The sequence below is a fragment of the Myotis daubentonii genome, chromosome 11 (genome assembly GCF_963259705.1).
Source record: "Myotis daubentonii chromosome 11, mMyoDau2.1, whole genome shotgun sequence".
Taxonomy (NCBI): Eukaryota; Metazoa; Chordata; class Mammalia; order Chiroptera; family Vespertilionidae; genus Myotis; species Myotis daubentonii.
In genome coordinates this window covers 55,283,124-55,309,700 of record NC_081850.1, presented here as the reverse complement: position 1 = coordinate 55,309,700, position 26,577 = coordinate 55,283,124, and the positions used below count along the sequence as shown (strand labels likewise).

The 26,577-nt window shown below is 47.8% G+C and overlaps 1 protein-coding gene across 1 annotated transcript; it reads right to left on the bottom strand.

Moving 5' to 3' along the window:
• Positions 1-2,198: 2,198 nt before the first annotated feature.
• FOXE1 (forkhead box E1) lies at positions 2,199-5,899 on the bottom strand. Its single transcript, XM_059657443.1, has one exon. The coding sequence runs from the start codon at positions 4,927-4,929 to the stop codon at positions 3,811-3,813; it is 1,119 nt and encodes a 372-aa protein (XP_059513426.1). The 5' UTR covers positions 4,930-5,899; the 3' UTR covers positions 2,199-3,810.
• Positions 5,900-26,577: the final 20,678 nt, after the last annotated feature.

Below are 26,577 nucleotides of genomic sequence, written 5' to 3'. Positions count from 1 at the left end.
CTTTGGAGAGCTGCATCCGGGATTCAAATGACCAAGAAAAGAGGAGTTAGAGAATGAAAGGGGGCCTGAGGCCTCCCCAGTGCAGGAAGAAACTTGTTCAAGATCTCACAGCATTTCAACCATGATTGAAAAATTAAATTATTAAAAACAAACAAACAAAAAAGATCTCACAGCATTTCAGTGACAAAGTTCCGGCACAGGCTTCCTACACAGGAAAAACAAAACTAGAAAAAATACTGAGGTGTTTACTGTGCTTTCTCTGGGTGAGCTATGGGTTCCTTTGACATTTTTTCTTTCTAACTTTAAAAAAAAAAATGTGTGCCAATTTTGTATTTTAAAAAATTAATTTTAATGAAAGAAAGTTCTCACAAGGTTCTTAGTAAATGAGATGATGTATGAATGTGCTGAGTAAACTAACTACATACCGTTCCTTCGTGTCATGGGCGTTTAGTTCAGTTCTAATCGCCCGAATTCATTTCAACAGTTACCCTGACTCTTCTGGGCACACGAATCACCAGGATGAGGAGGATTCACCAGCAACCGCCCTGAGCAGCTTGCTGCTCCCCTCACCTCTGCTGTCTGAATTGGAGTCTTTCCCCGTAAACGGGAAGAAGGTGCCCTAATCCGTTTTCGGGTAAACGGCCTCGGGCCAATTCTGCTGTTGTTGCTGGTTTCCTGAGTTTAATTGCAAGCAAAGTTAATTTGAAAGAAAATAAATGTTACAGCTCTGGGGCGAATTCTAACGAGCCTTGGGCAATTAGGTAAGAACGCATCTAATTACCCAGGGCCTGGGGCCGCCTGCACACCACGCTGGGGTGCAGGGCGCAGAGGGGGGCTTCATAACAGGAAGAAGAAAAAGTAGAGAAACGCACCTCCCGTCTCTGAGCCCCCAGAGGGGGAACCGGGAGGTCCTGGTCCACGGTTTGGGGGCGTTCTTGGAGTTGGAATTTCCAAAATACTGCAGTGAAATGTTCTCAAGAGCCTACAGTCACGCGGAGGGTCTGCCCGCGCTGCCTACCACCGCGGAAGCCGGAGTGGGCGCTCGCTCGCTCGCCTGCGCTGCAGCGTCGGTTCCAGCCAGGTCCGCCCGGTGGCACCTGAGCTTTGGGTGTCGGCTGCCGGTGGGAGGCCGAGAGGACTGAGGCTCTGTCAAAGCCTCGATCCCAACCCTCGAGGGGCCCCTTTTCTCCCCGTGACACCACGCGCCCTCCTCGCCGCCTCCTCCGGGCACAGGCCCTGGCTTTGGCACTCTCACCTGTGGTCCTGGTTGACAAGGAGCGTGGGGGGGGGGGGGGCGAAGGCGCGGGCACTTCACACTCCATCTTTCTCCTTCCCGGGCTTTATGGTGATGCTCCAGATAAGGTGGGGATGAGGTGGCGCTTTTTTATTTTAAAGCCTTTCCTCCCTCCTGTGCCTGGTACTTGTTTACAAAGAGAGTTTTCTCACCTCTGGTGTCTTGTTCAACTTCAGGAGGGCTCTGTGAGGTAGGGATCACCCATTCCCGTTCACAATGAGGACAATGGCTTAAGGTTATGGGCGCTGTCAAATCACTTGACTTGGCAATTAAACAAACAAACAAAAAACAGAGGAAGGGTACACTCCTGTACCAACGGGGCGCTTAGACCATCCTTTCCCAGCCCAAATCCCCTGCTGGGCTGTTACCAGCCAAGGACAAAACCCCTGGGTGGAGGGCTCTCATTTTCCAGGGCTTCCAAGGAAGCAAGGCTTCCCGCCTTCTGCGGAGGAGAGCCAGCGGTCTGGCTGTGCATGGGGAGCCTTTGAATCTCATACCAGCACCGGTCCACATGGAGATGATGACCAACCCCTAGAATTTTCCAAGTTCAAAAGGCTGGGACTTGAACCCAGACTCGCGGTCAGCAGGGTCGGTGCTCCTGCCACCTTCTGCCTCCAGGTGGTCGTTTAGCGCCACCAAAGTCAGGAAGGGCCAGCATCTAGACCTGTACTGTCCAGCGCAGTAGTCGTCAGCCACACACTCCTACTGAGCCCGGGGCAGGTGGCTGGTCCAAATTTAGATGAGCTAAAACTGTAAAACACACTCCAGAGAGTATTTTGGAGACTTAGTATGAAAAAAAAACTCAACAATATTTATATTGATTATATGTTGAAATGATAGTTTGGATATATTGGGTCAAATACAAAATATTATTAGTTAATCTCACTTGTTTCTTTTTATTTTATTAATGTGACTACTAGAAAAACTTAAATTACACATGGATCTTGCATTCTATTTCTATTGGACAACACTGAGTTAGACAAATACCCGCCTGGAATGAATCACATGCACATGCATGTGAGCAGGACAGCGCCATCCCCCAAATTAAAAATAAAAAGTACCAGTGGTTTTCAGTCTTCTTTTTCACATACCCACCACCCTTCCCTACCAAGTTAACTACGCACAGAGAGGCCGAGTTTCTCTTGCCAGAACTCACTTGCTCAAAGATTTTTATTAAAACGGTTCATCTGAACACTCGGGTTTATCTGAAAGCTGCACCCGAGCCTCTGACATATTTAACGCTGGACATGTTTACTCCACAATAGAAACTTACAAGATTTCTCAAGAGGAAGGTGGGAAAGTTGTTGGATTTTCTACTTTTGGTTAGCTTGCTTCTCAAAACAGACAAACGGATACAAAACAAAAATTTTAAAAATCTAGTTTCTTTCTAAAGCTTACTTCAACGACCACCTCAGTTACCTTTTCACTTTCCTTTTTGCACAGGGAGAGGGTGGCAGAGGGTGCCAGGGGCCAGGGACGGAGCAGCCAACCCCATAAACTGAAAGCGTCACTAATGGGCTCCCCTGAATCCTTGTCATCCCTTTGAACTTCAGTTCATCCCCTGGGTCCAGGGCTGCTTGTGAAAAGGAAGAGTGGATGGAGCGTGGACAAACGTATTTCTACCTGCTTCACTGGAAAACTACATCTAGGACCCAGAGGAAACAGCTGCCTAATAATCAGCACATCATGCTCAAAAGATTCAAGAAATTACGATATAATGACTGCCTGGAGCGAATCCAGAGACTTTAGATTAGCTGCTTGCCATGAGCTCTGTTCCAATTCCCTGGAATAGGGCTAGTTTAGGCCCTGGGTGGCCCACGGATGCTGCCAAATATGCAGGCCTGCATCCACGGGGATCGGGCCCTTGCAGATCGTATGAACGCTGCAGTCCGCTTGTGTAACAGCCGGGAGACTGGGGTATGGGTGACGGCACTCGGTCACACTGGGGAGCTGAGGCACAGTCCCGGCTCCGCAGTACCTGCTATTCTCAGAGGCAGGGAAAACCAGCGGCAGGCCCCGCACAGCAGAGCGATTTCTCCAATTGAAAAACAAAAGAAAACAAAACTACCTCTTTTGCACACTTGTCTTCCTCACCTTAACAAGGAAGGCGCTATTGGAGCCTTTTATTGCAGTAACACAGTTAAAGGCATCAGAGGCGGAACCCGTGTCAAAAGGCCCGTTTCCCCTGCATACAGGGAAGAGTGAAGGCATGTGATTCGGATCCTAGAGTCTGGTGTAGACGCTACACTGCGCCCCCTGAAAGGCATGCCTTTAGGCGCGTCACCTGATTGAGGGTCCCTTGTCCCAGTCCGTGAGCTGAGCTGCCTCTCCCAACTTCCTCCCATGAGCAAAGTGAACCGAGTGTGTACGCGATGCACTCGGAGGCCGACCTCCTGTCCACGTCTCTTCTCTGTAGCTCTCAATTCGGCCCTCTCTCCAGGCCTGTCCTCAGTCTTGGGGGAGACTTTGCGTAAACAGCCGAGGCATCTATGCATTTTTTCCACCGTATGCTCGGCTCACATGGCGGACACGAAACGATCCACCCCGCCAGGATAGGCGGCCACATGGCGAGCATGGTAGGCGCCTGCACTGCCCCCTCCGAGCTGCCCACCGGGGTTGTAGCAGGGCCCCAGCGCTCCGAACTGACCGGGCGACGTGCGCCCATAAAAGTCCACGGCGGTCTCGACGCCGCCGCCGCCGCCACCTGCGGGGGGCGAGGCTGGCCCCGCCAACCGGCCAGCAGCCGCAAAGAGGGAGCTGCTGGCCCCTTGCGGGTAGGCGCCGTCCGGGCCCGCGTAGGCGGCCGCATAGGCGGAGGGGTTGACAGGTCGGGCTCCCGCGCAGCCGGCGGGCTGGTAGCCGGTGGCTGTGGCCGAGGCGCCGGCCGCGGCAAAGGCGCAGGAGCCCGCGGGGCCCGACGGCGCGGGACCCAGCTCGGGGCTGAGCGGCCGCTCAGGCACCAGCCCGAAGACGCGGCACGGGCCTGGCGACGCAGCCGGGTAGTAGACCGGGGGCGGCGCGGCGAGCGACGGCGGGGCATAGCCCGCATAGACGGCGCCCGGGTACGGCGGGCGCGCGGCGGGCACGGCGCCCGGGAAGATGGCGGCGGCGGCGGCGGCGGCGGCGGCAGCGGCAGCGGCGGCGGCGGCGGCGTCGTGCATGTAGGCCGGGTAGGTGGAGAGGTCCGAGCGCTTGAAGCGCTTGCGGCGGCGCAGGAAGCTGCCGCTCTCGAACATGTCCTCGGCGTTGGGGTCGAGCGCCCAGTAGTTGCCCTTGCCCGGGCGGCCGGCCTCGCGCGGGATCTTGAGGAAGCAGTCGTTGAGCGTGAGGTTGTGGCGGATGCTGTTCTGCCACTTCTTGGGGTTGTCGCGGTAGAAGGGGAACCGCTCGGTGATGAACTTGTAGATGCCGCCGAGCGTCAGGCGGCGCTCCGGCGCGTGCGCGATGGCCATGGCGATGAGCGCGATGTAGCTGTAGGGCGGCTTCCCGCGCTGCAGGGGGCGCTTCCGCCGCCGCCCGCCCGAGCCGCGGCCCGCCGCCTCCACCGGGACCCCGGCCCCCGCCTCACCGCGTTCCTCCTTCACGGTGGCCAGCGCCTCCGGCTGCGGCGGCGGCGGCCCGCTCTCGGCTGTCATGGTGCAGCCGTCGCGTCCCCGCCGCGCGCTTCCGTCGAGGGGCGGGGGCGGGTCTGAGAACCGCAGGCCCGGCGCGCAGGGTCCCGGGAAGGACGCCGGGCTCCTCGGTTGAGAGCTCCCGCGGTCCGCGCGGGCTGGCGCCGGAGCACGAGTTCCCCGGCGGGGGCGCGCTGGAGGCTGGGCACCCGCAGCGTTCCGGCTGCCTCGGTGCGGACGGAGCGGCGTGTCCTGCCCACTGACGGCTCTGCCCGAGTTCGGGGGCGCGAGGCCAGGCGCCGGCAGCGGCGTTGGGACCGGGACTAGCTGAGCGGTCCTTTGGCGCCGGTGCCAGGCAGTCAGCGGCTCGGGCCGGGGTCCGGGGGCCGAGGCGCCTGCACCGGTCTGGGCTTCCCGCTGATCAGAGGATAACCGTCGAGGTCGTGCTGCGGCCCGAAGGCCAGAAGGGCAACGAGTGAGGGCGTGTGCACTCTGGTGGGGTCGCTGGGCCGCGCCCCGGAGGCCCAGGCTGCGGACGGCGAAGAGGGCCAGGAGGCGAGGCGCGGGCCTCGAGGCCTTGGCGCGGGGCAGGCGGGGCGGCCGGCGACTCCCTCTCCGCAGCCTTGGCCTCCACCGCCTCCACCGCAGAAGAGGCTCTGCCCTGCACAAACCTGGACCGGCTCCTCCCTCCACCGGCTCCTTCTCCTTAAAGGCGCCAGGAAGCTTAGGGCGGCGCCCGCTCCCCGCCCGCCCCCCGACTGCCCGCCCCCTGGGCCCGGGCGCACCTCTCCAGGTAGGAGCAGCTGTGGTGGAGGGCGGGCGCCCCAAACATCAGAGCGGGGAGGGTGCTGGGAGATCCCCCGGCCGGCCTCCTCTGCACGCCGCCGCCGACGGGGAGACTGAGGCCAGGGGAGGCCAGGGATTGTCTTGGGGATCTCGGCGCCCGAACTCAGCGCTTCCGGACGTTTCCAGCTTCTGTAGGGCGCTGGGACCCACAGGTGAAAGAAAGGGTTTGCTTTCCTTTTTGTCCACCGAGGGTGAGAACTGGCCAGGACGGTGCTGATTCTTGTTGGGTGGGGGGCTGGGAAGGGAGAAGACTTTCCAGGTGACTGGTTCCCAAGGTCTTTCAAGGATGATTTGCAAACCCCAGTCAAGACTGGCTTGGCCGTTCCTCCTCCAGTCCCGCATCTTCCAGAGGGGGAACCTCACACCGTGTCTGTGCGGACTGCGCTGGAGACAGCCACTTTCTCTTTGGGTCGAGGACTCCCCCACGGTGCGGAGGGTTTGCGTCTCTAGATTCCTTCTATTGCCGATATTACGGGGATATTAAGGGAAAGGCCCTCGACCTGCAGTCATCTGTCTTTGGGTGACTCGAGACCCCTCGAGATGAAGGCTGGGCTTCTGCCCTCTCGCGGTCACAGGGCTCCAAGTGACTCCCAAGACTCAGGGGGGCGTCCGAACCGCCCCTTCCTCAGCGGAGAGTGAGGGATGCCGGAGGTGATGGCCGCGGGGGTGCTCGGCGTGGGCGCGTCTCCCGAGGCAGGGGCGGGCTGATGGGACCCTTTTGCTTCGCGGGTGTCTGGTTTCCTGCTTGCCCCCGCAAAGGCGAGCCTCAGGCCTCTCCCTAGACTCCCTGCTGCAGCAGCGCCGCCGGCCACGGTTTGCTACTTGGTCTTTCCGCAAAAAAGACCTTAGGAATGTCCCTTCCGCGAAAGCCGGACCTTAATTTTCTGCTGTGTGAATAGAGGGTGGGAGGGCACGTGCAGAGCTCGGAGGTCTCTTCTATCCTTAGGACTCCGGGCTTTGGTGCCAAATCCAGAGGCTTTTGCCCGGAGGCAGCTTTCTGCAGGGCCGCGGGTGCAGGGTGGGGCATAGCCTTTGGGAGTTTTAGTCTTGCTCTTCCTGGCGGAACGCTGGGGGCAGGCTCAGCCCCGCCAAGCATTGGGCAACAATCTTCGGAAGAAAGGCAGAGAACCCAGATCCTTGCTTCGCCAACTCGGGATGTGGGAGCGATTGCACGATTTGCAGGAGGACCTATTTCTGTGGATAGGAGCTAGCACGACTGGAGTGGGGCTTTTCACTTGCCCAACAAAACCCCCAGCTTCCTTCTTCCAAAGTAACACGGACACGAAAATCCAGGTTTAATCAAAGGAGAGAAAAACAGTTAAATATTTTTTTAACCGGATTACATCATATCAATCTTACAATACGTGATTTTGTGGTTCCAAGATTCTAGAATAAGATTTCCAAATTTAAAATTTTGGATCACTATCCTAACGTAATTCCATAAATCAAAGAATTCACATTCTGTAATTCTAAGGTTTCATGACCAGAAGTCTAAATTCTTTGACTGTAACTATATTCCTGTGATTTTAAGCTTCTGGTCAAAGTGTAAAAGCATATTCCTCATAATTTAAGATTCTGGGACTAAGATTTTTGTGCCTGAAAATGTGATACCACTTCTTGAGATTTTAGATATTTTTGCAGCTCTAAGGTGGTAAATATTACTTAATTTGAATTTCTGTCTAGGAATGTCTAATCGGAAAATTTGGCTCCTATTAATCCATAACTCTCTGCTTTCTTAAGCCTGAAATGCTAGTACTGGATCCACTATTCTTTAACTCAAAGAATCTAATTCTAATAATTCTTGTAATATTCATGACCATTGACTTTGGTCGGTCATGACTTTTATTTGGTTACCTGAGTTTATGATTCTGTACTTTAAGCTCCAATGGCTAAAGTTAGAAGCCTTCATGTCTCATGATTTCTTGATCCTCAAGGTTTCTTGTCAGTGGACCCATTCTTCTAGAATTCCAAGTCCTCTTTCTCAAACTTTGCTGTGACCAAGCAGACCAAGAGTTAGCATCCCAAGATTAGCAATCCCAAGATTCTAAGATTTTCATGAGCAAAAGATCCTAAAGAGTCTAGTCCATGAATGTTTTATTCTAACGAATCATTTCAAATTTTTGTACTTTGAAGAGTCTATGAATTCACGATGTAAAATTTGAATTGAAGGATTTGATGAGTGAATGGTGACAGTTTACCCGTTTGGATCAAAACTATACAAAAAGACCCGCTCGGTGCCTGGGCATTTCCTTGCTTTCTTCTGGTCAAATCTTCCCCTCTTCTCCGGGGAGGTGCTACTTAATGTTTTGTAGGGGTAACAGACCCCACTGAGAACCATTTGAAAGCTACGGTTTAGGTTCCAGTCCCTTGGAAATCATTTTCCTCGGTCAGCAGAGGTACCTTGGCATTGGGGGGTGATCTGCATCTGCTTTGTGTCTGCCTTCAGTCCTGTGTGTATCCCCAGCACCCTTTGGAAAACCCTGCTGCCCTGAAGGATATTTTAATATGTAATTTGTGTGTGTGTGTGAGGTTGGGGTATGTGTGTGGGGGGGAGGGTGGGGGGGGGATGCTGGTGATCTGTAGATGCCGCTGGCAGCTTTCTCCCTATGACTTCTTTGAAGTGCCCTGAAGGATTTGTAAATATAAAGGAGGAGATCCAAGGAGTCCTGGAAAATTCCTCCCTATCCCTTGACCCACCCAGGTGCCCTTCATGCAGATTCAGAAGTAACCAGCTCTTCTCCTTAAGGAAACCTTGGACATTTGAGCTGGAAGGACCCAGGCCCAGATTGGCAAGGGGCTGGCTTAGAGTGGTGCAGGGAGGGTTCAGCACTGAAAGGGAAACTTAGATATTGGGGCTCCTTACCTCCAGGTGGGCAGCCTCTCCCCTTTTTCCTAGTTCTCAGAGCCTCACTTGTGCTTCATGGTCTGGCCTGGACACCCGCCTTCCCTTACCTTACCGGTGGCAATGGAACCTCCTGGCCCCATTGCGTGCAAATCAGATCCAAGAATCTCGATGCAGTGGCAACACAGTGACTGGGTTACTCTGCGACCGTCACTCAGGGTCAGAGCGGTATGGCCTCAGAGAGCAGCAGAGCAACACCCTGCCATGCAGGGGGTCCCCTGTCGCAGCACTGCCGCTGCCCGAGGGCCAGGATTGCAGCAGCAGGGTGGGATGAGAGCTCCGATTCTAGCTAGTTCATTATCCATCCGGAGGCCTGAGCCTTCCGCTGCCCTTCTTAGGCCTCAGTTTCCCGTCTGTTAAGCGGGGGGATTCACAACCTGTCGTCCCTCTTCCAGGGAGTCCAGAGGATGAGGTGGGGCACATCGCTGACCCGAGATCGTTTTCTTCGTCTTTTAAATTGTTTTCAGGGCGAACTCGGATGTGAGAAAAGACAAGCTGGGGAAAATCAAGCCGTACCCACCCTCGGGCAGAGATGAGATGCCGCTGCCTGGAAGAAGTAGCACTTGATTAAAGTAAAATGTTTCTGCGGCCTGGTGGGGGTGGAGGTGGGGATGGGGTGGGTTAGCTTCGGGTGCTTTCTCGCCGTTGGTTCATTTAAATACTGTGAAGAGAGAATTATCATCTCCCGGGGATCAGACGGAGGGACTGAGGCCAAGAGAGGGGAGCCTTCTGCTCCCCACAACCAGCCTCTGGGTTCGTCTGGAGGAAGCACCTCGCGTTTCTCTCCACTCCCAATGTCTGCGAGTCCTCGGCGCGGGGAGCGGGAGTTCACGAGCCCGCAGGGAGCTCAGCGGCGGCGGCGAAAAGGGCAGCCAGACTTGAACTTGTCCGACCGCGCGCAGAGAGTCAGGGACCCCAGGGGAGCCTGAGCGGGGGCAGGACCTTGCCCCCTCTCCCAGGTGACTCCCCCAGGTGACTATCTCAGGCGCCCAGGGAGCCTTCCAGAGCCGCGGACCGCGGAGCAGACCGAGCCCGGCCACCGGGTGGGAGAGAGCTCGGCGTTGGCGATGGCCGGGGCGGGGGAGGTGGCGGTGGGCAGGCACAAGTCCGTTCAATTCCGGGACCGTGGGTGCAAAAGCAGCCCTTGGGATCGTCCAGCGTCCGGGTTTTTTGAGTTTGCTGAGCTCTTTGCACATCTTTGGGACTCTGAGAAGCCTGGGATTTGCACGGGAGATTGTGGAGGGCCATTTTGGGCGGTAGAGCTCAGGGTTTGTAGGCTATCTCAAAGGGGAAATGCCGTAGCCTGGATTCCAGTTCAACCACCCGAGACAGCAATACAGGTCTGCGCGGACCCTGGCCTCTGATTGGGATCTTTGACTCCTCCAGCCTGTACGGCAGCCGTCAGAGCAGCTCCCCCTGCAACGCAGTCTAGGTTCCCGAGTGCGGGTGGAAGGGGGTGAGTTCGGTGAGAGCTAGCCAGGTGCCTCAGGCATTCCCCACCCTCCAAGACCCCTGCTGGGCGGGCTGCTTGCTTAGCCCCCAGGGCGTTAGGCCCGGAGTCAGAGGACACTTGCACCCTGACGCACCCACGGGAAGGCTAGGCACTCAGCTCTTTTCTGGCCCCCTTCCTTCGGTTTTTATGGGGGGGGGTGAGGGGGGTCTCTCTCTGTCTCAAGGCTGTGTGTCTCTCTCAGATTCACTGTTGGTCTTTGGGCCTCAGTGTGTGAATGGGCTTGTGCATATCCTCCCTTTCTAGGCTCTTCTCCCCAGTCACTCCTGAAGAGAGCCTGCAGGTGTGAAGGGAGCCAGCTCCCATATCAGCTTCTTCCCTCCTGGAGGCTGGACAGTGGCAAGGCGGGGACAAACTCACATCCACCCAGGAGGACACTGGAGCAGGTGGGAGTCATGATCCTCAGGCCTTTCTGCCCTGGCCTCTTGGAGCCTCCACTCCCTCTGCTCTGCTGAGCCTGGCCCCAGCTTGTTTGGATTTTGGCACTTGTCACACATTTTATGGAATAATGATTTGGTTATGTGACTGTCTTCTTTGGGAGCTCCTCAGTGGCAGGAAGTATGGTTCCATGCAACTGGGCACCTGAGTCATTAGCATTGGGCTTGGCCCAAGGTACAATATGGCCCTGCTGTGAGAGCAGGTTACCTCGAGACACCCAGGCTTGGATCAGTTTCGTTGTCTGCCTCTTTCTAGCCGTATGACCTTTGGCCACTTATCCATTCTGGGCCTCAACTTTTCAATCTATAAAATGAGGATAATAAAATGATGTGGTAAGAGTTGTGAAGATTACCGATATTAACTGCAAGCACATAAAGTCTCTTCTATGTGCAGACACTCTTTAAAGCACTTTACATACAGTAAATACACTAACATTACCAGGAGATCTGGGGGCAAGTCTCAAGTCTGTCACTAACTGGGCATTGGGGGTTCACCCTGGAAAACAGGCAGAGCACTGGATCGGGAAGGCATGATGACTGGATAGGCCATCTGGGCAGGTGGGCAGCTGCAAACAAGCCCAGAAGCAGATGTCTCACAGGTAATAAGGAGGGCATGAGGGAAGGTGCAGACTCAGACAATATCTGTTATCCAAGATTCAGGTACAGAGGCCTCTGGGATGATGCTGGGCCATCTTAGAGGGACAGTTTGGCCAACTTGGCCCTACTGGACTGGGGTCTAAGGGCCTCACAGGGGCAGCCTAGCTCCCTAGTGTCCTTGAAATGTAGGGCCTGGAGTCTGCATGCAGCCCTGGTTTTCTGCTCAGGCAGTTCTGGTCCAACCTTTTGGGCAGGAGCTTTGGGGAAAGCTTCAGCAATGGGCTGGGCATAGTCAGGGGCACAGTCCATGTGCTACCACCCAGTAGGGTAAGACTCCAGGATCCACAGGGAAGGTCAGGGAATCCAGACGTGCCGTCCTGATGTGGGTTTGGACATACTCCAGAGTAGGGAAGAGGGGAGAGACTGGGGGTCCTTTAGGAAGCCTCACCCTTGGTGGGTGCTATATGTGGCTCCTCTGTCTTCCCTGAGCCCTAGCCAGGCCAAACTGGACCCAGGTGGTGGGACCAAATGGACTGCTGGGACTTGGCTCTGGGTCAGTAAAATAACCATAGTGAAACCTCTACCCTTTCATGACAGCTGGGCAATTTCCAATGTCTTTGATATAGGTGATGCTGCTATGAATGTGTTTGTATAAAGAGCTTTTTATTTATTTAGAATATCCTTAAGATAAAGTCCTAAAAGTGAGATTTATGGGTTTTGGAATATTTTGATGGTTCTTAATATAGTGCTATCAAATTTTCTCCAAGGACATCTTGCAGTGGTTCTATTGCTCCCTTTTTCAAAGTTCTGACTTTCTCATAGACCACCTACTATTTCCTATATGTGGTTTGTGGAACTGCCTCTGATTATTAGAACACTAGAGGCCTGTTGCACAAAGAGATTCATGCAAAGCTTTCCCTTCCCCTGGCTGCCGGCACCGGTTTTCCTCCGGCACCTGGGACCCAGGCCTTCACTCCGGCCGGAGCCGCCTTTAGTCTTCTCTGCTGCTGCTGCTTCTGGCCGGAGCTTCCTTTGGTCTGAGCGGAGCTTCCTTCGGTCTTCACTCAGACGCTTCACGCCTATGTATGCAAATTAACCACCATCTTTGTTAGCGGTTAATTTGCATATCGTGCTGATTAGCCAATGGGAGGCATAGTGAAGGTATGGTCAATTACCCTGTTTGTCTATTATTAGATAGGATTTACTTGCCAGAGATGAATGACATTGGCTTTACCCAATGAATAGGCAAAACAGTCAAAGTATAGGTAAGCAGCTCTACCTCTTCCTCCAGGTTCACTTTGCTGACCACCTACTACTTCTCCCTTCGAAATTGGTTTCTGTCATTGAAAAAAACCTAAACAGACTAACAGTGATGGAAGAATTCCACCAAGAGAAGAAAAGAGTGTGTCCCTTCACACCACCCCCTAGCACTATTCAGCATTTTATCAATGATTTAGAAGAAGACACAGAAGGCAAGCTGATTGGGCTTGCGGCTGACCACACTGAGGTGCTGATGCTGGTAGCTGACAGTTACAAGAATTGGAACAATCATCAGGTTGGGAGACTGAGCCAAAACCAACAAGAAGTCATTTTAAAAAGTGTTATGAAAACATTATAACATTTCAGGTGACAAAACAAGAAGAAAAAAGTCACTCACATGCCAATTACCTATCATTCATCTACTAGGTTTTTCTATCTTTTATGTTTTTTTTCTCCTTTGTGTTCTTATACACACACACACACACACACACATGCACACATGTTTATATAGGTGTTACCATAGTATATGCACAATTCTGTAATCTCTGAACATAGTGCATTTGGTTTGTTTTGTAAACATAACTACATGTTGCCCTTTACTTCCCATTTTTCATCTGTAATTGTGAATGAAAAGGTCTAGTGTTGACTTAACCCTTTCACAATTGCTGTGCAATTAAGTAATTTACAGTATCTTTGATATAGGTGATGCTGCTATGAATGTGTTTGTTTAAAGAGCTTTTTATTTATTTGGAAATATTCTTAAGACAAATTCCAAAGAGTGAGATTTATGGGGCGAGGAACATTTTTGGTTCTTAATACAGTGTTACCAAATTGTCTCCATGGACATCTTGCAACCTACCACACTCAAGATAATTAACCTCAATTGCCCCTAAAATTTTCCTCGTGCTCCCGTGATTGATCCAATCCCCCCATTCCCGTTATCCGCAGGCAATCACTGATCTACTTATATCACATGTCCAAAATAGACTAGTTTGCATTTTTTAGAATTTTACAAAATGGAATAATAGCACAGTGTGTTCTTTTTGTCTGATTGCTTTCACTCAGCATAATTATCCATGTTGTGATATCAATAGTCTCTGAGGAGTCTCAGGGGCACTGGGATACCAGCATCAGGAGCCTCCTTTGAATTGCAGGCATTGGTGGATGGGAGGTTCTAGAGATAGGGCTCCTCTAGAGCCTTGGGTTCCTGTGCAAACTCCAGGCCTGGCTCTCATTTTGGGTCTAAAGGGGTTGATCAGGTGAGCATTGTGGATTCTTCTGACAACTCTTGTGGATGGTGGTGATCGGGACTATGAGCAGGAAGGCTGGGGGGCTGGGGAATCACTACCTGACACTCAGCAGCACTGGGGCTCTTCCCTTGACTGAGTAGAATCCACCAGGCCTCAGGTTGGGATGTTCAGTCTTTTAAATTTTGCCCTTTTTAGTAGTATCTCATTGTAGCTTTAATTTGTATTTCCCTCATGACTAATAATATAATTATTATCTATTGCTATGTAACAAATTATCCCGAAATTAGTGGCTTAAAACAACAAACATTTATTATCTCACAGGTTCAATGGGTCAGGAATTTGGGTGCGGCTTAGCTGGGTACAGCTAGCAGAATTGACCCATTTGAGCTTAAAGTTGCTTTGGAGTAGTGCTGAAATAGGAAAATGGAAGAGAAGAAGAAATGAAAGAGCAAAGGGCCAGGAAAGTGGACAGAAGAAAAATCAAATAAGGGGTTTTAAAGAATTATTTTTCAGAAGAATATAGTAGTCCTTTAACCAATCGTCAGGCTATAGTTCTGCTGAATGGAGGAGTTTAAATTTTTTTGATGATGCTGGAAAACAGAACATTTGCTGAGCAATGTGCCTGTATCAGGCTTTGAATAGGAGCTATACATGTCCGTTGATTTAATCAACCCCCATAACAGTCCCATTTTATAAATTTACAAAGATCTGAAAAGTTAAGTAAAACTTGGCCAAGGCCATATACCTGAGATGGGTTTGAATCCCTTCTGTTTCCTGCGAAAGCTCATGGTATTTCTTAGCAGTAACCTAGTGTATTAATGCTTTATTATACTTCCAACTCTGCCTTACAGTGTCCTTTGCCTCCAAGACCCATAAGAACTCTGAGTGAGTTGTAGTGGGCAGGAAGAAGCATAGATTCCCGATCAGTCAGGTCGCAAGATGTGGCAGTCTGAGTTCTCCTTGGAGATTGAGCTGTGTTACAAAACCTCTCCTTTCTGCATATCTAACAGGCTTTAATGGCAGTAGGTCTTTGCCTGGCTACCTCCATGAATCGAAGAGTCACTGGTGGCCCCGCCCATGATGTCCTCTTTCCAGTCAGCACCCCTACAGCACCCTTAAACACGATAAATCTTGGTTGTGAAGCTGCTTCAAGGTTTAGCTCTAAGTCATGAATGGGTTTGAGGGGGTCCAGTCTCCTTTCCAACTTCAGTTTCTTCAACTATCGAATTGAGGGGGAAGAGTTGGTTGGATAGGTTACCCCATGGAAGAGAAGACTGCAAAATATGCTCTAGTCCATCTGAGCACTAGGCATGGTCTGTTAAGTCTCCTACAGGTCTTGCATATATACTTATGACTACTTTTCAAATATGTCTAAAGTGCCACAAATAAAATGGAAATTCATTTAAATATGTTAGTGCAGTTTTGTTTAGTTTTTAGACATTTACTAAAGTATCTACATGTATGTGTGCATGTTGTGAGAATTGTGCAATTTATAGCTGATAAAAACGTATCTTCACACTCGAAATGATTGAGAAGCACTGAGAGATTTCCCATGATCTCTCTAGCCAGATGGAGTAATATTAAACAGACTTAAGAACCAGTGTAAAATTACAATTATACAAGATGAATGAATAAGTTGTAGAGATCTGCTGTAGGACATAGTGCTTATAGTAAACAATATGGTGTTGTGCACTTAAAAATGTGTTAAGAAGGTAGATCTCATGTTAAATGTTCTTAACACACATGTAAAAGGACACCATGAATCTTTTGGAGATGATGGATATGTTTGTTATCTTGACTGTAGTGATAGTGTAACTGGTGCATGCATACGTGTAATTCATCAAAATGTGTACATTAAATATGTGCAGTTTTGGGTTCTATTTTGCTTCAATCAAGCAGTCAACAACAACAACAACAACAAAAACTAATAAGTCAGAGTTATTGACCAATCAGAGTGTATGTGCTGGACCAAGAGCCCAATCAGAATGAAAGTCTGTTAAGACAGCATCCCTCATCTCTGATGCTTGAGGCTTTAACCTTTAGTTGAAGAATCTTGGGGTGTTCCAGGGAATCCCAGGGGAAGGGCTGAAACAGGGAAGGCTGAGGATCCCAGGGGAAGGGCACATGGGTAGGAGTGAGAGGGGACCAGATAAAACCTCCTTTGGGAGTGAGTGTGGTTTTTGAGAACAGTGATGCTCAGTGATGCTGCCCTAACACCAGTAATGGCCAAGCATCCTCATCTGCCTGTCTCATTCAGTTTTCACAAGCACCTCATTTTGTAGATGGGGATGTGGAGACCTCGAGGAGGGGAAGAATACAAATACAACCAGGGCCACACAGCTGGAAAGTGCCAAAGCCGCTTTGATTGAAAATAGGGTGCGATTCCAGGGCCTTGTGGGTCTTGGGAACTGGCTCAATTTACATAGAGAGAGCTTGGGTTTGGGTGCTGAGGAGACCTGGGTTCAAATCTCAGGTCTGCCATGTCCCAGCTGTGTGATTTCGGGCAAGTTACTCTTTTGAAGACTGTTTTCTCATGTGCAAAATAGAGATAACAGGGTCCTTGGCCTTACAGAGCTCCTGTGAAGGTGAAATGAGTGTCTCCGGGTGGAGCCTGTAGTTAGTGCCTGGCATGCAGTGTTCCTCTGCTGCCCCACCAGCTCCTGATGTTGGCACCTTGATCAGTAACGAGAGGCCACGTACTCCAGCTCTCTGCACCCTGTGCTTCCCTGAGAAAGGCCTGGAGGGTTTTCCTCAGTTGAACAAAAATAAGGGTGTTGGCAAAGGTGATGTTTGCCTACGGCCCAGGCCTGAAAGTTGGGGCCCCCTCCCCCAAAGTGCACTCTCTCTCACACATGGGTGGGGCCTAGTCAAAGCTGCTGAAGGCCCAGTTTGGATGCCCTGAGTCGCTCGCCATGCCTGACTGCATGGGGTGTCAGTTCTGCCTTGTTCCTGCTGCATTCCGGCTTCGTATGTCAGCACCTCATGAAAATCTTCCAGGTTCTGGCTTTGAATAGCCCCTTGGCTGCCTGGGAGTGAAGAGGCTGGCTCTGTTTTGCTTGTCAAATCATCTGCTTTGTCTATGGGCAGGTAAGCTGGGTTCCCCCACCCCCTTACATAATACCCACCGGGCCATCACTGTCAGGGCTGATTCTGCCCAGCTCAGGCTGAACAAACAGCCGTTGAGACCCACCAGCTGAGGCCGAGGCCACACAGTGGCAGGAGCTGCTATTCTTCCGGAGCAGTTTGATGACAGGCTCTGAGCAGATGCCTGCCCTCCAGTGGGGAAGGAGCTGAGCTCTGACTTGCCTGTCTCAGCCGTGGCAAATCCCCCTTTCTTAGCTGAATCAGACCTTCCAGGGGACTCCCACTTTCACTCCTGATCTCGCTGGGCATGTGATACAGGGAGTGGGCAAAATGAAATGAGCGGGGAACCCTGATATACAAAGAGCCCTGAACGTGTACAGAGAACCCAGTGGTCTGCCAGATTTCTTCTTTTGCCTTAACTGCTAGGAGACTTGGAACAAGTTCAGTACTGGAGGCAATAGTTAACTCATCCCAATTGCCAGTAACATCCTGTGCTCCTTTTAACTGGTTCTCGTCTTAGTCTTTAATCAATCTTTTTAAATGTATTTTTTTTAATTGTGGTGAAATACAATTAAACATAAAATCTACCTACAGAGGGGGTCGATGGGGGAATAAAAGGGGACATCTATAACACGTTCAACAATAAAGATAAATTTAAAAAATTACCATTAGTGACCTTTAGTACATTGACATGCTGTACAGCCATTGGCACTATCTAGTTACACATTTCATCGTCCCCGAAGGAAACTGCTTACCCATAACCTGTCATTCCCTGTTCTTTAACTTTTAAGACATCACAGATTTCCTTGTGAAGTGACTAGGGGGGTATGGATTCTAAATAAGTATAATAAATAAAATAATAGTAAACACTAATTCCTTTATATCAAGGGCAAAGCAATAGCTTGTTAAAAGTAAAGGTTCAGATTTTCAATTAGCTCATAAATGTATTTTATTTTCACATTTTATTTGGGATTAAAATTTTTAAAAATTGTGGTCAAGAACCCTTGAGATTGATTTTGGTTGGTTCGTAAGTCTCAGTTAATATATAAATTTTCACTCCATCTTTCATTTTTCCTTCGGAATTTATTTGTTGAAGCAACTGGGTTATTGGTCTTATAGAGTTTTCCACCTTTTGGATTTTTTTTTATGGTGTAGCTTAACATGTTTATCTGTTTTCTGTATTTCCCATATATTGGCGACTAGGGCTGAAAGTTTATGATATTAAACCTTTTAATTCATGAACATGTTTCATTTATCATTTTAAAAATTGATTTTTAGAGAGAGAGAAGGGAGAGGGAGAAATAGAAACATCGATGAGAGAGAAACATTAATGGGCTGCCTCCTGCACGACCCCCACTGGGGATCGAGCCCACAACCCAAGCATGTGCCTTGACCCGACGAATCAACAGGCCACCTCCTGATGCATAGGTTGACACTTAACCACTGAGAAACACTGGCCAGGCTCATTTATCATTTTAACTTAGGTTTTCCTTAATGTCGATCAATAAAGTTTAAAAATTTTTCTCCATAAAAGTCATGTACATCTTATTGAAATTACTTCTAATACTTTGTCATTTTTGGATAAAATTTGAAATGTTAGCTGATCCCCCCCCCCTCCCCCTTGCAGGCCCCCACCTGCCGCAACCTGCACGGCGGGTTTCAGGATGACCTGTAGGAGGGCTGACGCACAATGAAGATACTACACAAGAAATATGAATTTTTAAGGCATGGGAGGCCAGGTGGAGCCTCTTGAAAGAAGAGGAACCCACAAGTCTGGGTCCTGCCTGCTTTTATTCAGTTTGGTTACATTTGGTTACATTTGCCCTTTAGCAATGCATACAGGCAAAGCAGATAGAATTAAAGATCACTAAAGCTCAGGAAAGTTTAGTAAATAATGTAAAGATTATCAGGTCAGGAAATCACCTCGACCTATCACAATTAGAGCAGGAGCGATCTATGCTGCTATCAGCCCTGCTGTGGGATCAAGGTCCATTGGCCTTCCCATGTCTCTTTTGCACTTTCATGCTAATGCTGCTATGCCTCCAGCACCCACCCTGCTTTATTGAGATACTAGAGGCCTGGTGCACAAATTCGTGCATGTGTGGGGTCCAGCTGGCCTGCCCTTATCGGGGCCAATAGGGCCAGGCCAGCGGGGGCAGGGTGGTGGGGGCGTGGAGGGGCTGTGCTGGTTGGCTGGCCAGCCCTGCCCACTGGTTGAACTCCCGGTTGAACTCCTGGTCGAACTCCCGGTCGAGGGGACAATTTGCATGTTAGCCTTTTATTATATAGGATAATTGACATATAACATTATGTAAGTTTAAGATGTACAATGTGATAATTAGAAACATGTATATATTGCAAAATGTTTACCACAATAAAGTTAGTTAACGCATCTTTCACATCAAATAATTACCATTTTTTGTACTTGTGGTAATTGGCTTATCAGTTCAAGGAGGTGAGTTTTTTTGTTTTTGTTTTTGTCAACCCTTGGATTTCCTACATAGACAATCATGTCATCTGTGAACTAAGATGGTTTTATTTCTTCCTTCCTAATCTGTGTAACTTTATTTCTTTTTCTTGTCTTCTTGAATTAGCTGGAACTTTCTGTTATTGATTTTTTTTTTCCCCTCACCCAGGCATGTTTTATGTTGATTTTTAGAGAGAATGGAAGAGAGAGGGAAAGACAAAGAGGAATATTGATGTGAGAGAAACACATCGATTGATTGCCTCCTGCACATGCCGACCAGGGCCTGAGCCTGGGAGGAGCCCACAACCAAAATATGTGCCCTTGACTGGAATTGAACCCGGGACCCTTCAGTCCACAGGCTGACCCTCTATCCACTGAACCAAACTGGCTAGGGCTCTGCTATTGATTTTTTAGTTTAATTCTATTGTGGTCTGAGAGCATATATTGTATGATTTTTATTTTTAAAAAATTTTAAAGATATACGTTATGGTCCAAAATGTGGTCTATTGTGGTAATTATTCCAGATAAGCTTGAAAAGAATATGTATTATGCTGTTGTTGAGGCAAGCATTCTATAAATGCTTAATTATCTTTATAGTCTTATGTTCATATTTTCAGAACTCTTATTTTTTAAAAGAAATATAATTTTTTATTGATTTCAGAGAAGAAGGGAGAGGGAGAGAGAAATAGAAACATCAATGATGAGAGAATCATTGATTGGCTGCCTTGTGCATGCCCCACAATGGGGATCAAACCCACAACCCAGGCATGTGCCCTGACCTGGAATTGAACTGTGATCTTCTGGTTTATAGATTGATGCTCAATCACTGAGCCTAGCCAGCTGGGCCTACACTCTTATTTCTTACTAGAGGCCCGGTGCATGAATTCGTGCACAGGTGGGGTCCCCTGTATGGCAATCGAGGCCTATCAGGGGGGCCAGCTGGCCCAGGGCGGGAGGGGCCGTGGGAGGTTGGCTGTGGGAGCACACTGACCATCAGGGGGCAGCTCCTGCGTTGAGTGTCTGCCCCCTGGTGGTCCGTGTGTGTCATAATGACTGGTTGACCAGTCATCTGGTCGTTCAGGTTGTTCGGTCCTAATGCCCGCTTAGGCTTTCATATATATAGATTACATAACTAGAGGCCTAGTGTACGAAATTCATGCACTCAGGGAGAGGGTCCCTCAGCCCGGCCTGCACCCTCTTGCGGTCTGGAAGTCCTCAGGAAATGTCTGACTTTGGCTTAGGCACGCTCCCTGTGGCTGCTGCGCTCGCCAGCCATGAGCCCGGCTTCTAACTGAGCAGCACGCCCCCCGTGGGAGCACACTGACCACCAGGGGCAGCTCCTGCGTTGAGCGTCTTCCCCCTGGTGGTCAGTGCGCATCATAGTGATCGGTTGTTCCGCCATTTAGTCGATTTGCATATTAGCCTTTTATTATATAGGATTATACTGATAATTCTAATAGCTTAAGTCTGCAGTGTTTGCAGTTCTGATTAGCCATCTTGTGTTTTTCTAATGTTACATTTCTGACTGTGAGATATTAATTTTTATTAGAACTTTATCTTTGGAAATTCCTTAGGATTGATATCCTCTCCCTCTTTATTTCTTTTAACAAGTAGAACTACACTTTCAGATTCTGTGTTCTCTTCCTATGTGGGTCTTATGTAAAATTATTGGATCACAACATTTTTCTTTTCAAAACTCTGTAAGTTACTTTATTATCTTTCACACTACTTTTATAGATAGAAGTTTGAAGCTGGATTGAGTTTCATTCTTTTGTGTTAACTTTTTTCTGTCTGTGGATATTTGTCTCTTTTTACTACTGATGGTTCTGTTTTCCAGAATATATTTAAATGGAGATTCTGCCGAAACCAGTTTGGCTCAGTGGATAGAGCGTCAGCCTGCGGACTGAAGGGTCCCAGGTTCGATTCCGGTCAAGGGCATGTACCTGGGTTGCGGGCACATCCCCAGTGGGAGATGTGCAGGAGGCAGCTGATCGATGTTTCTCTCTCATGGATGTTTCTAACTCTCTATCTCTCTCCCTTCCTCTCTGTAAAAAATCAATAAAATATATATTTAAATGGAGATTCTTTCATTGATTTTGTACAGGAAGTGATAAAGCCCTTCAACTCCCACCTACATCACTTTATATCTCTAGAAAGTTCTGTCCTTATGGCTTTAATTTTTTATTTCATTTTTATTTTTAAAAATATATTTTCATTGATTTCAGAGAAGAAAAGAGAGGGAGAGAAACGTCAATGATGAGAGAGAATCATTGATCAGCTGCCTCCTGCATGCTCCCTACTGGGGATTGATCCCATAATCCAGGCATATGCCCTTGACTGGAATTGAACCCAGGACCCTTTAGTCTGCAGGCCGACGCTCTATCCACTGAGTCAAACCAGCTAGGGCCTTATAGCTTTTATTTGTTCTAATCTCTTAAAGAACACCAAGTAAATGTTGTGGAAGAGGAATCTGTAGAGGTAGGAAGAACTTTGATCTTGAAGGATGGTGCTGGAAATTTGCAGCAGATTAAACACTTGCTTGAGCTAGAACAAGCAGGCAAAGACAGGGAATGGGGAAAATTCATCATGCCCTTTTTTTCCAGATATCTTTCTGATTTTCTCTTACCTGGTCCTCACCTCTCTCTCTTACCTTTCACGGGGTGATTTCTCATATACCACCTCTTCAGGGAAGCTGTCTCCTTCCTCTGACTGGTGAGTGAGTTGTCTGTTTTCTGGACTAAGACTAGAATCTCCCTGATACTAGGGATGGGTCTGGGTGGCCACTGTGTCACCAACACTTACTGCAGTGCCTGCCCCCAAGGCAGGTATACAGTAAATGTCTACTAAATGGACAGATAATGGAATGAATGAAAATGAATGGAGGGCATTTGTTGATCGAACTGAATGAAGATTTGTTTGAACACTAGCAGTCAAATTATTAAAAAACCCATTCCCACAGAGAGCTAGGGAAATGAAGCAAGAATGACAGGCAAAATGGCTTCTAAAAATACCAGAACCTCAGGATCTTATTTTTCACACCTGGCTTGGCCAGTTTTGTTTATTCAGAATTTACTTATTTCCATGTAAATCACATTCCCTGATATCAATCTCGCTTTGACTTTATGTCTTCCCATCTTTTGGTTAAAACAAACAAACAAACAAACAAACAAACAAACAAACAGACAGACAACTATGTTTTGTGAGCTCCTGGATCAAACATTCTGCTATTATTAAGAGATACTATTTACTGGAGCCTCCTGGCTCAGCGGGTGCTCTGAGTGACAGGACATCTGATACATAATTAAATCCTCACTGGTCAGTGCTATTTCCTCCAGTTTGTAGGTGAGGATACAAATCCAGAGAGGTTAGCTCATTCCTGGTCACCCCTGTAATAAGCAGTGAGGTTGGGGCCTTTTGAATACCGATTCTTGGCTCCCCAGCTCACAAAATGGTCCACAGCCATCATCGGAAAGGCTTCTTGAAGCCACTCTGTGAGGGAAGACAGCAGGGGTCCCTAATTTTGGCGTACCTGTGTGGAAGGTGAGAGAGTAGATGGCAAATTTAGGATTTCAGCCCTGTTCAGCAGAGCCCCTGGCTCAGATGGTGCCAGTGATGTGACTGTGGATGGTGGCTCTCCCTCTCCAAGTCTCAGGGTCCTCATCTGCAAAATGAGAAGGGTTTTCTTTTCCTCCTCTGGCACCAAAAATGTGTCTTTTCTAACGAGGTGTCCTACAGTTCAATTCAGTTTTAACACTGACTCCACAGGTGAAGGGCTCAGTCCTCCAGGACTGCACTAACTCAGATGCCAATTGCAAGTAGTGAGCGGGTCCCCAATTACCTACACTTCTGCCTGACTTGGATACAAAGTCAGGAGTTCTCACAACCCACTCCTTCCCTGGGTTCAGTAATTAGCTAGAACAACTCACAAGATTCCGGAGAATGCTATACTTGACACTTAATAAACACAAAAGATACATAAATGCATAATACACACATATATCAACACATATACCAATACATAAAACACACATAAGTACATAATAAATTTGCACTTTATTATGAAGGGTATAAGTAAAGAGCCAGATGAGGAGGTACATAGGGTTCTGAGTAGAAAGGAATGTCTGTCTCCATAGAATTGGAGTTTGCCACCCTCCCAGCACCTTGATGTGTTTACTCATCAACTCAGAAGCTCTCCAAATCCACTTTTTAGGGCTTTTCAATGGACATTTCAATACATGTGATTGAGTAAACCACTGGCCATTGGTGATTGAACTTATCCTTAGCCCATCTCCCCCTCACCCCTTCGAGGGTCAGGCTAAGAAGGTAGTGCTGAAGGTTTCCACCTTTTAATCTGCCCGTTCTTTCTGGTAGATTATAACCCTGGGGTTATTTGGAGCCAGCGAGAGTGACCTGATTCGTATAAACTCAGGTATGGGTGAAAGGAGCTTGTTCTGAACAACGAAAGACACTCCTATCAACCTCAACACTCAGGAAATTCCAAAGGTTTTAGGCGCTCTGTGCTAGGAACTGGAGACAAAAATGGATTTTAAAAAATATTTGCTAAATATCTCTCCTTCCCCCCTTACCCCAGCCTCTGGTAACCACCATTTCTCTCTCTGTTAGTATGAGTTCTACTTTTTTGTTGTTGTTTATATTTTAGCTTCCATGTATAAGTGAGATTATGCAATATTTGTCTTTCTGTGTCTAGCTTATTTCATTTAGCACATTCTTCGGGTTTATACATGTTGTAAATAGCAGGATTTTTTTTTAAGGCTGAATAATATATTTTTTTCATATCTATATTATATACTTTTCTTTTTTAAAAAAATATATATTTTCTTGATTTTTTACAGAGAGGAAGGGAGAGGGATAGAGAGTTAGAAACATTGACGAGAGAGAAACATTGATCAGCTGCCTCCTTCACACCCCCTACTGGGGATGTGCCCGCAACCAAGGTACATGCCCTTGACGGGAATTGAACCTGGGACCCTTCAGTCCGCAGGCTGACGCTCTATCCACTGAGCCAAACTGGTTAGGGCTATATACTTTTCTTTACCCATTCATCTGTGGGTGGACATTCAAGTTGTTCCCCACATGTTGGCTTTTGTGAATAGTATTGCAATGTATATGGGAGTGCAGATAGCTTTTTGAGATAGTGTTTTTATTTCCTTCTCATACATACCCAGAAGTGGGAATGCTGGATCATTTGGTGGTTCTATTTAAAAAATTTTAAGGAACCTCCATACTATTTTCCATAATCAACTATATCAATTTACAATCCCAGCAGTAGTGCACAAGGTTTCCTTTTTTCCCACAACCTCACCAATACGTTATCTTTTGATTTTTTAAAAAAAATATATTTTTATTGATTTCATTGAGAAGAAGGGAGAGGGAGTGAGAGATAGAAACATCAATAATGAGAGAGAATCATTGATCGGCTGCCTCCTGCATGCCCCACATTGGGGATCAAGCCCAGAACCCGGGCATGTGTCCTGACTGGGAATTGAACCATGAACTCCTGGTTCATAGGTCGATACTCAACCACTGAGCCAGGCTGGCCAGGCTCTTTTGACTTTTTGATAATAGTCATCCTAACAGGTATGAGCTGATATCTCATTGTGAGTTTGATTTGCATTTCCCTAATGATTAGTAATGTTGAACATCTTTTCATATGCCTGTTGGCCATCTTTTCATATACCTGTTGGCCATTTGTATGTCTTCTTTGGGAAAATGTCTATTCAAGTTCTTTGCCCATTTAAAATTTTGTCTTGTATTTATTTATTTATTTATTTATTTATTTATTTATTTATTTATTTATTGCTATTGAGTTGTATGAGTTCCTTATATATATATTTTGGATGTTAATTCCTTATCAGATATATGGTTTGTAAATATTTTCTCCCATTTGGTAGATTGCCTTTTCATTTTGTTGGTGGTTTCCTTTGCTGTGTAGAAGTTTTTTCGTTTGATGTAGTCCCACTTGTTTATTTTTGTGTTTGCTGCCTGTGCTTTTGGAGACAAAATAAATTTTAAGTAAAAAAGGTTGCAAGAGATAGAGGACAATATATATATTGATAAAAATTCAATCCATCCATAAGCATTAAATTATGTAACAATTATAAACATCTACACACTTGAAAATAGAGTTCCAAAATATATGAAGAAAAAATTGACAGACTTGGAGGGAGAGATAGACAGTTTTATAATAAAAGTTGGAGGCTAGTTGGGACAGGTAGCTCAGTTGGTTAGAGTGTTGCCCTGATACACCAAGATTTCAGGTTTGACCCCCGGTCAGAGCACATATAGGAATCAACCAATGAATGCATAAATAAGTGGAACAATAAATCAATGTTTCTCTCTCTTTCTCTCTCACACACTCTTTCCCTATCACTTCCTCTCTCTCGCAAATCAATAAAAAAGTTGGAGACTAGTTATATTTGGAGTAACATTCTTCTCCAACTAGTTCAGGCAATTCAGGGCTGAGGAAGATGAGTTAATTGCAGAGCAATGAATCACCATGGCTTTCAGAGCCAGGATGAGGGGCAAATAAGGGCAAATTCGAAATAAGTGAATGGAAGCTGAAGCACAGCTTTGAAGTTGAGGGCATGACAAGTCAACTGGTGGACATTCACAGGTTTAAAAATAAATAGCTATATTCAAATCATTGACAGCAGGCATGGGGATCAGTGCCTCGTCCACAGCAGCTTGGGGGTTGACTAGAATTTCTTTGGTATGTAGCTGTCCTCATTTTGGATGAGCCTCTAGTCATTGTACGGGATTCTTCAGCCCTTTACTGAGCACCTACTGTGTGCTGGGCACTGGTAAGGTGCCAGGTATCTGAATGAATGCGGTAAGGAATAAAATACTGACATATGCCACAACATGGATGCACCTCCAAAGAAATTATGCTAAGTGAAAGAAGCCAGACACAAAGGACCACATTTTATATGAGTCTATTTATATGAAATGCCCAGAAAAAGCAAATCTATAGGAACAGAAGGCAGATTAGTGGTTGTTTGGGGCTGAGGATGGAAATGGGGAGTGATTGGCATGAGGGATCTTAGTGAGTTAATGGAAATGTTCCAAAACTGGGCTATGGTGATGGTTGCACCGATCTGTAAATTTATGTTATAAATCATTGAATTGTACACTTAAAATAGGTGAGTTTTGTGGTATATAAATCATAATTCAATAAAGCTTTAAAAATCACACTTAATCCTCAAAGTAGTACTTGGAAAGGTAGGTGGTATTATTAAAGTATTTCTCTTCTTTGGGAATGTGGATCTTCCTAAGGAAGAGGAACTTGCAGGACACACAGT

Excerpts from the sequence above, each read along its gene's own strand:
- FOXE1 (XM_059657443.1), bottom strand. The coding sequence starts at position 4,929 with ATGACAGCCGAGAGCGGGCCGCCGCCGCCGCAGCCGGAGGCGCTGGCC.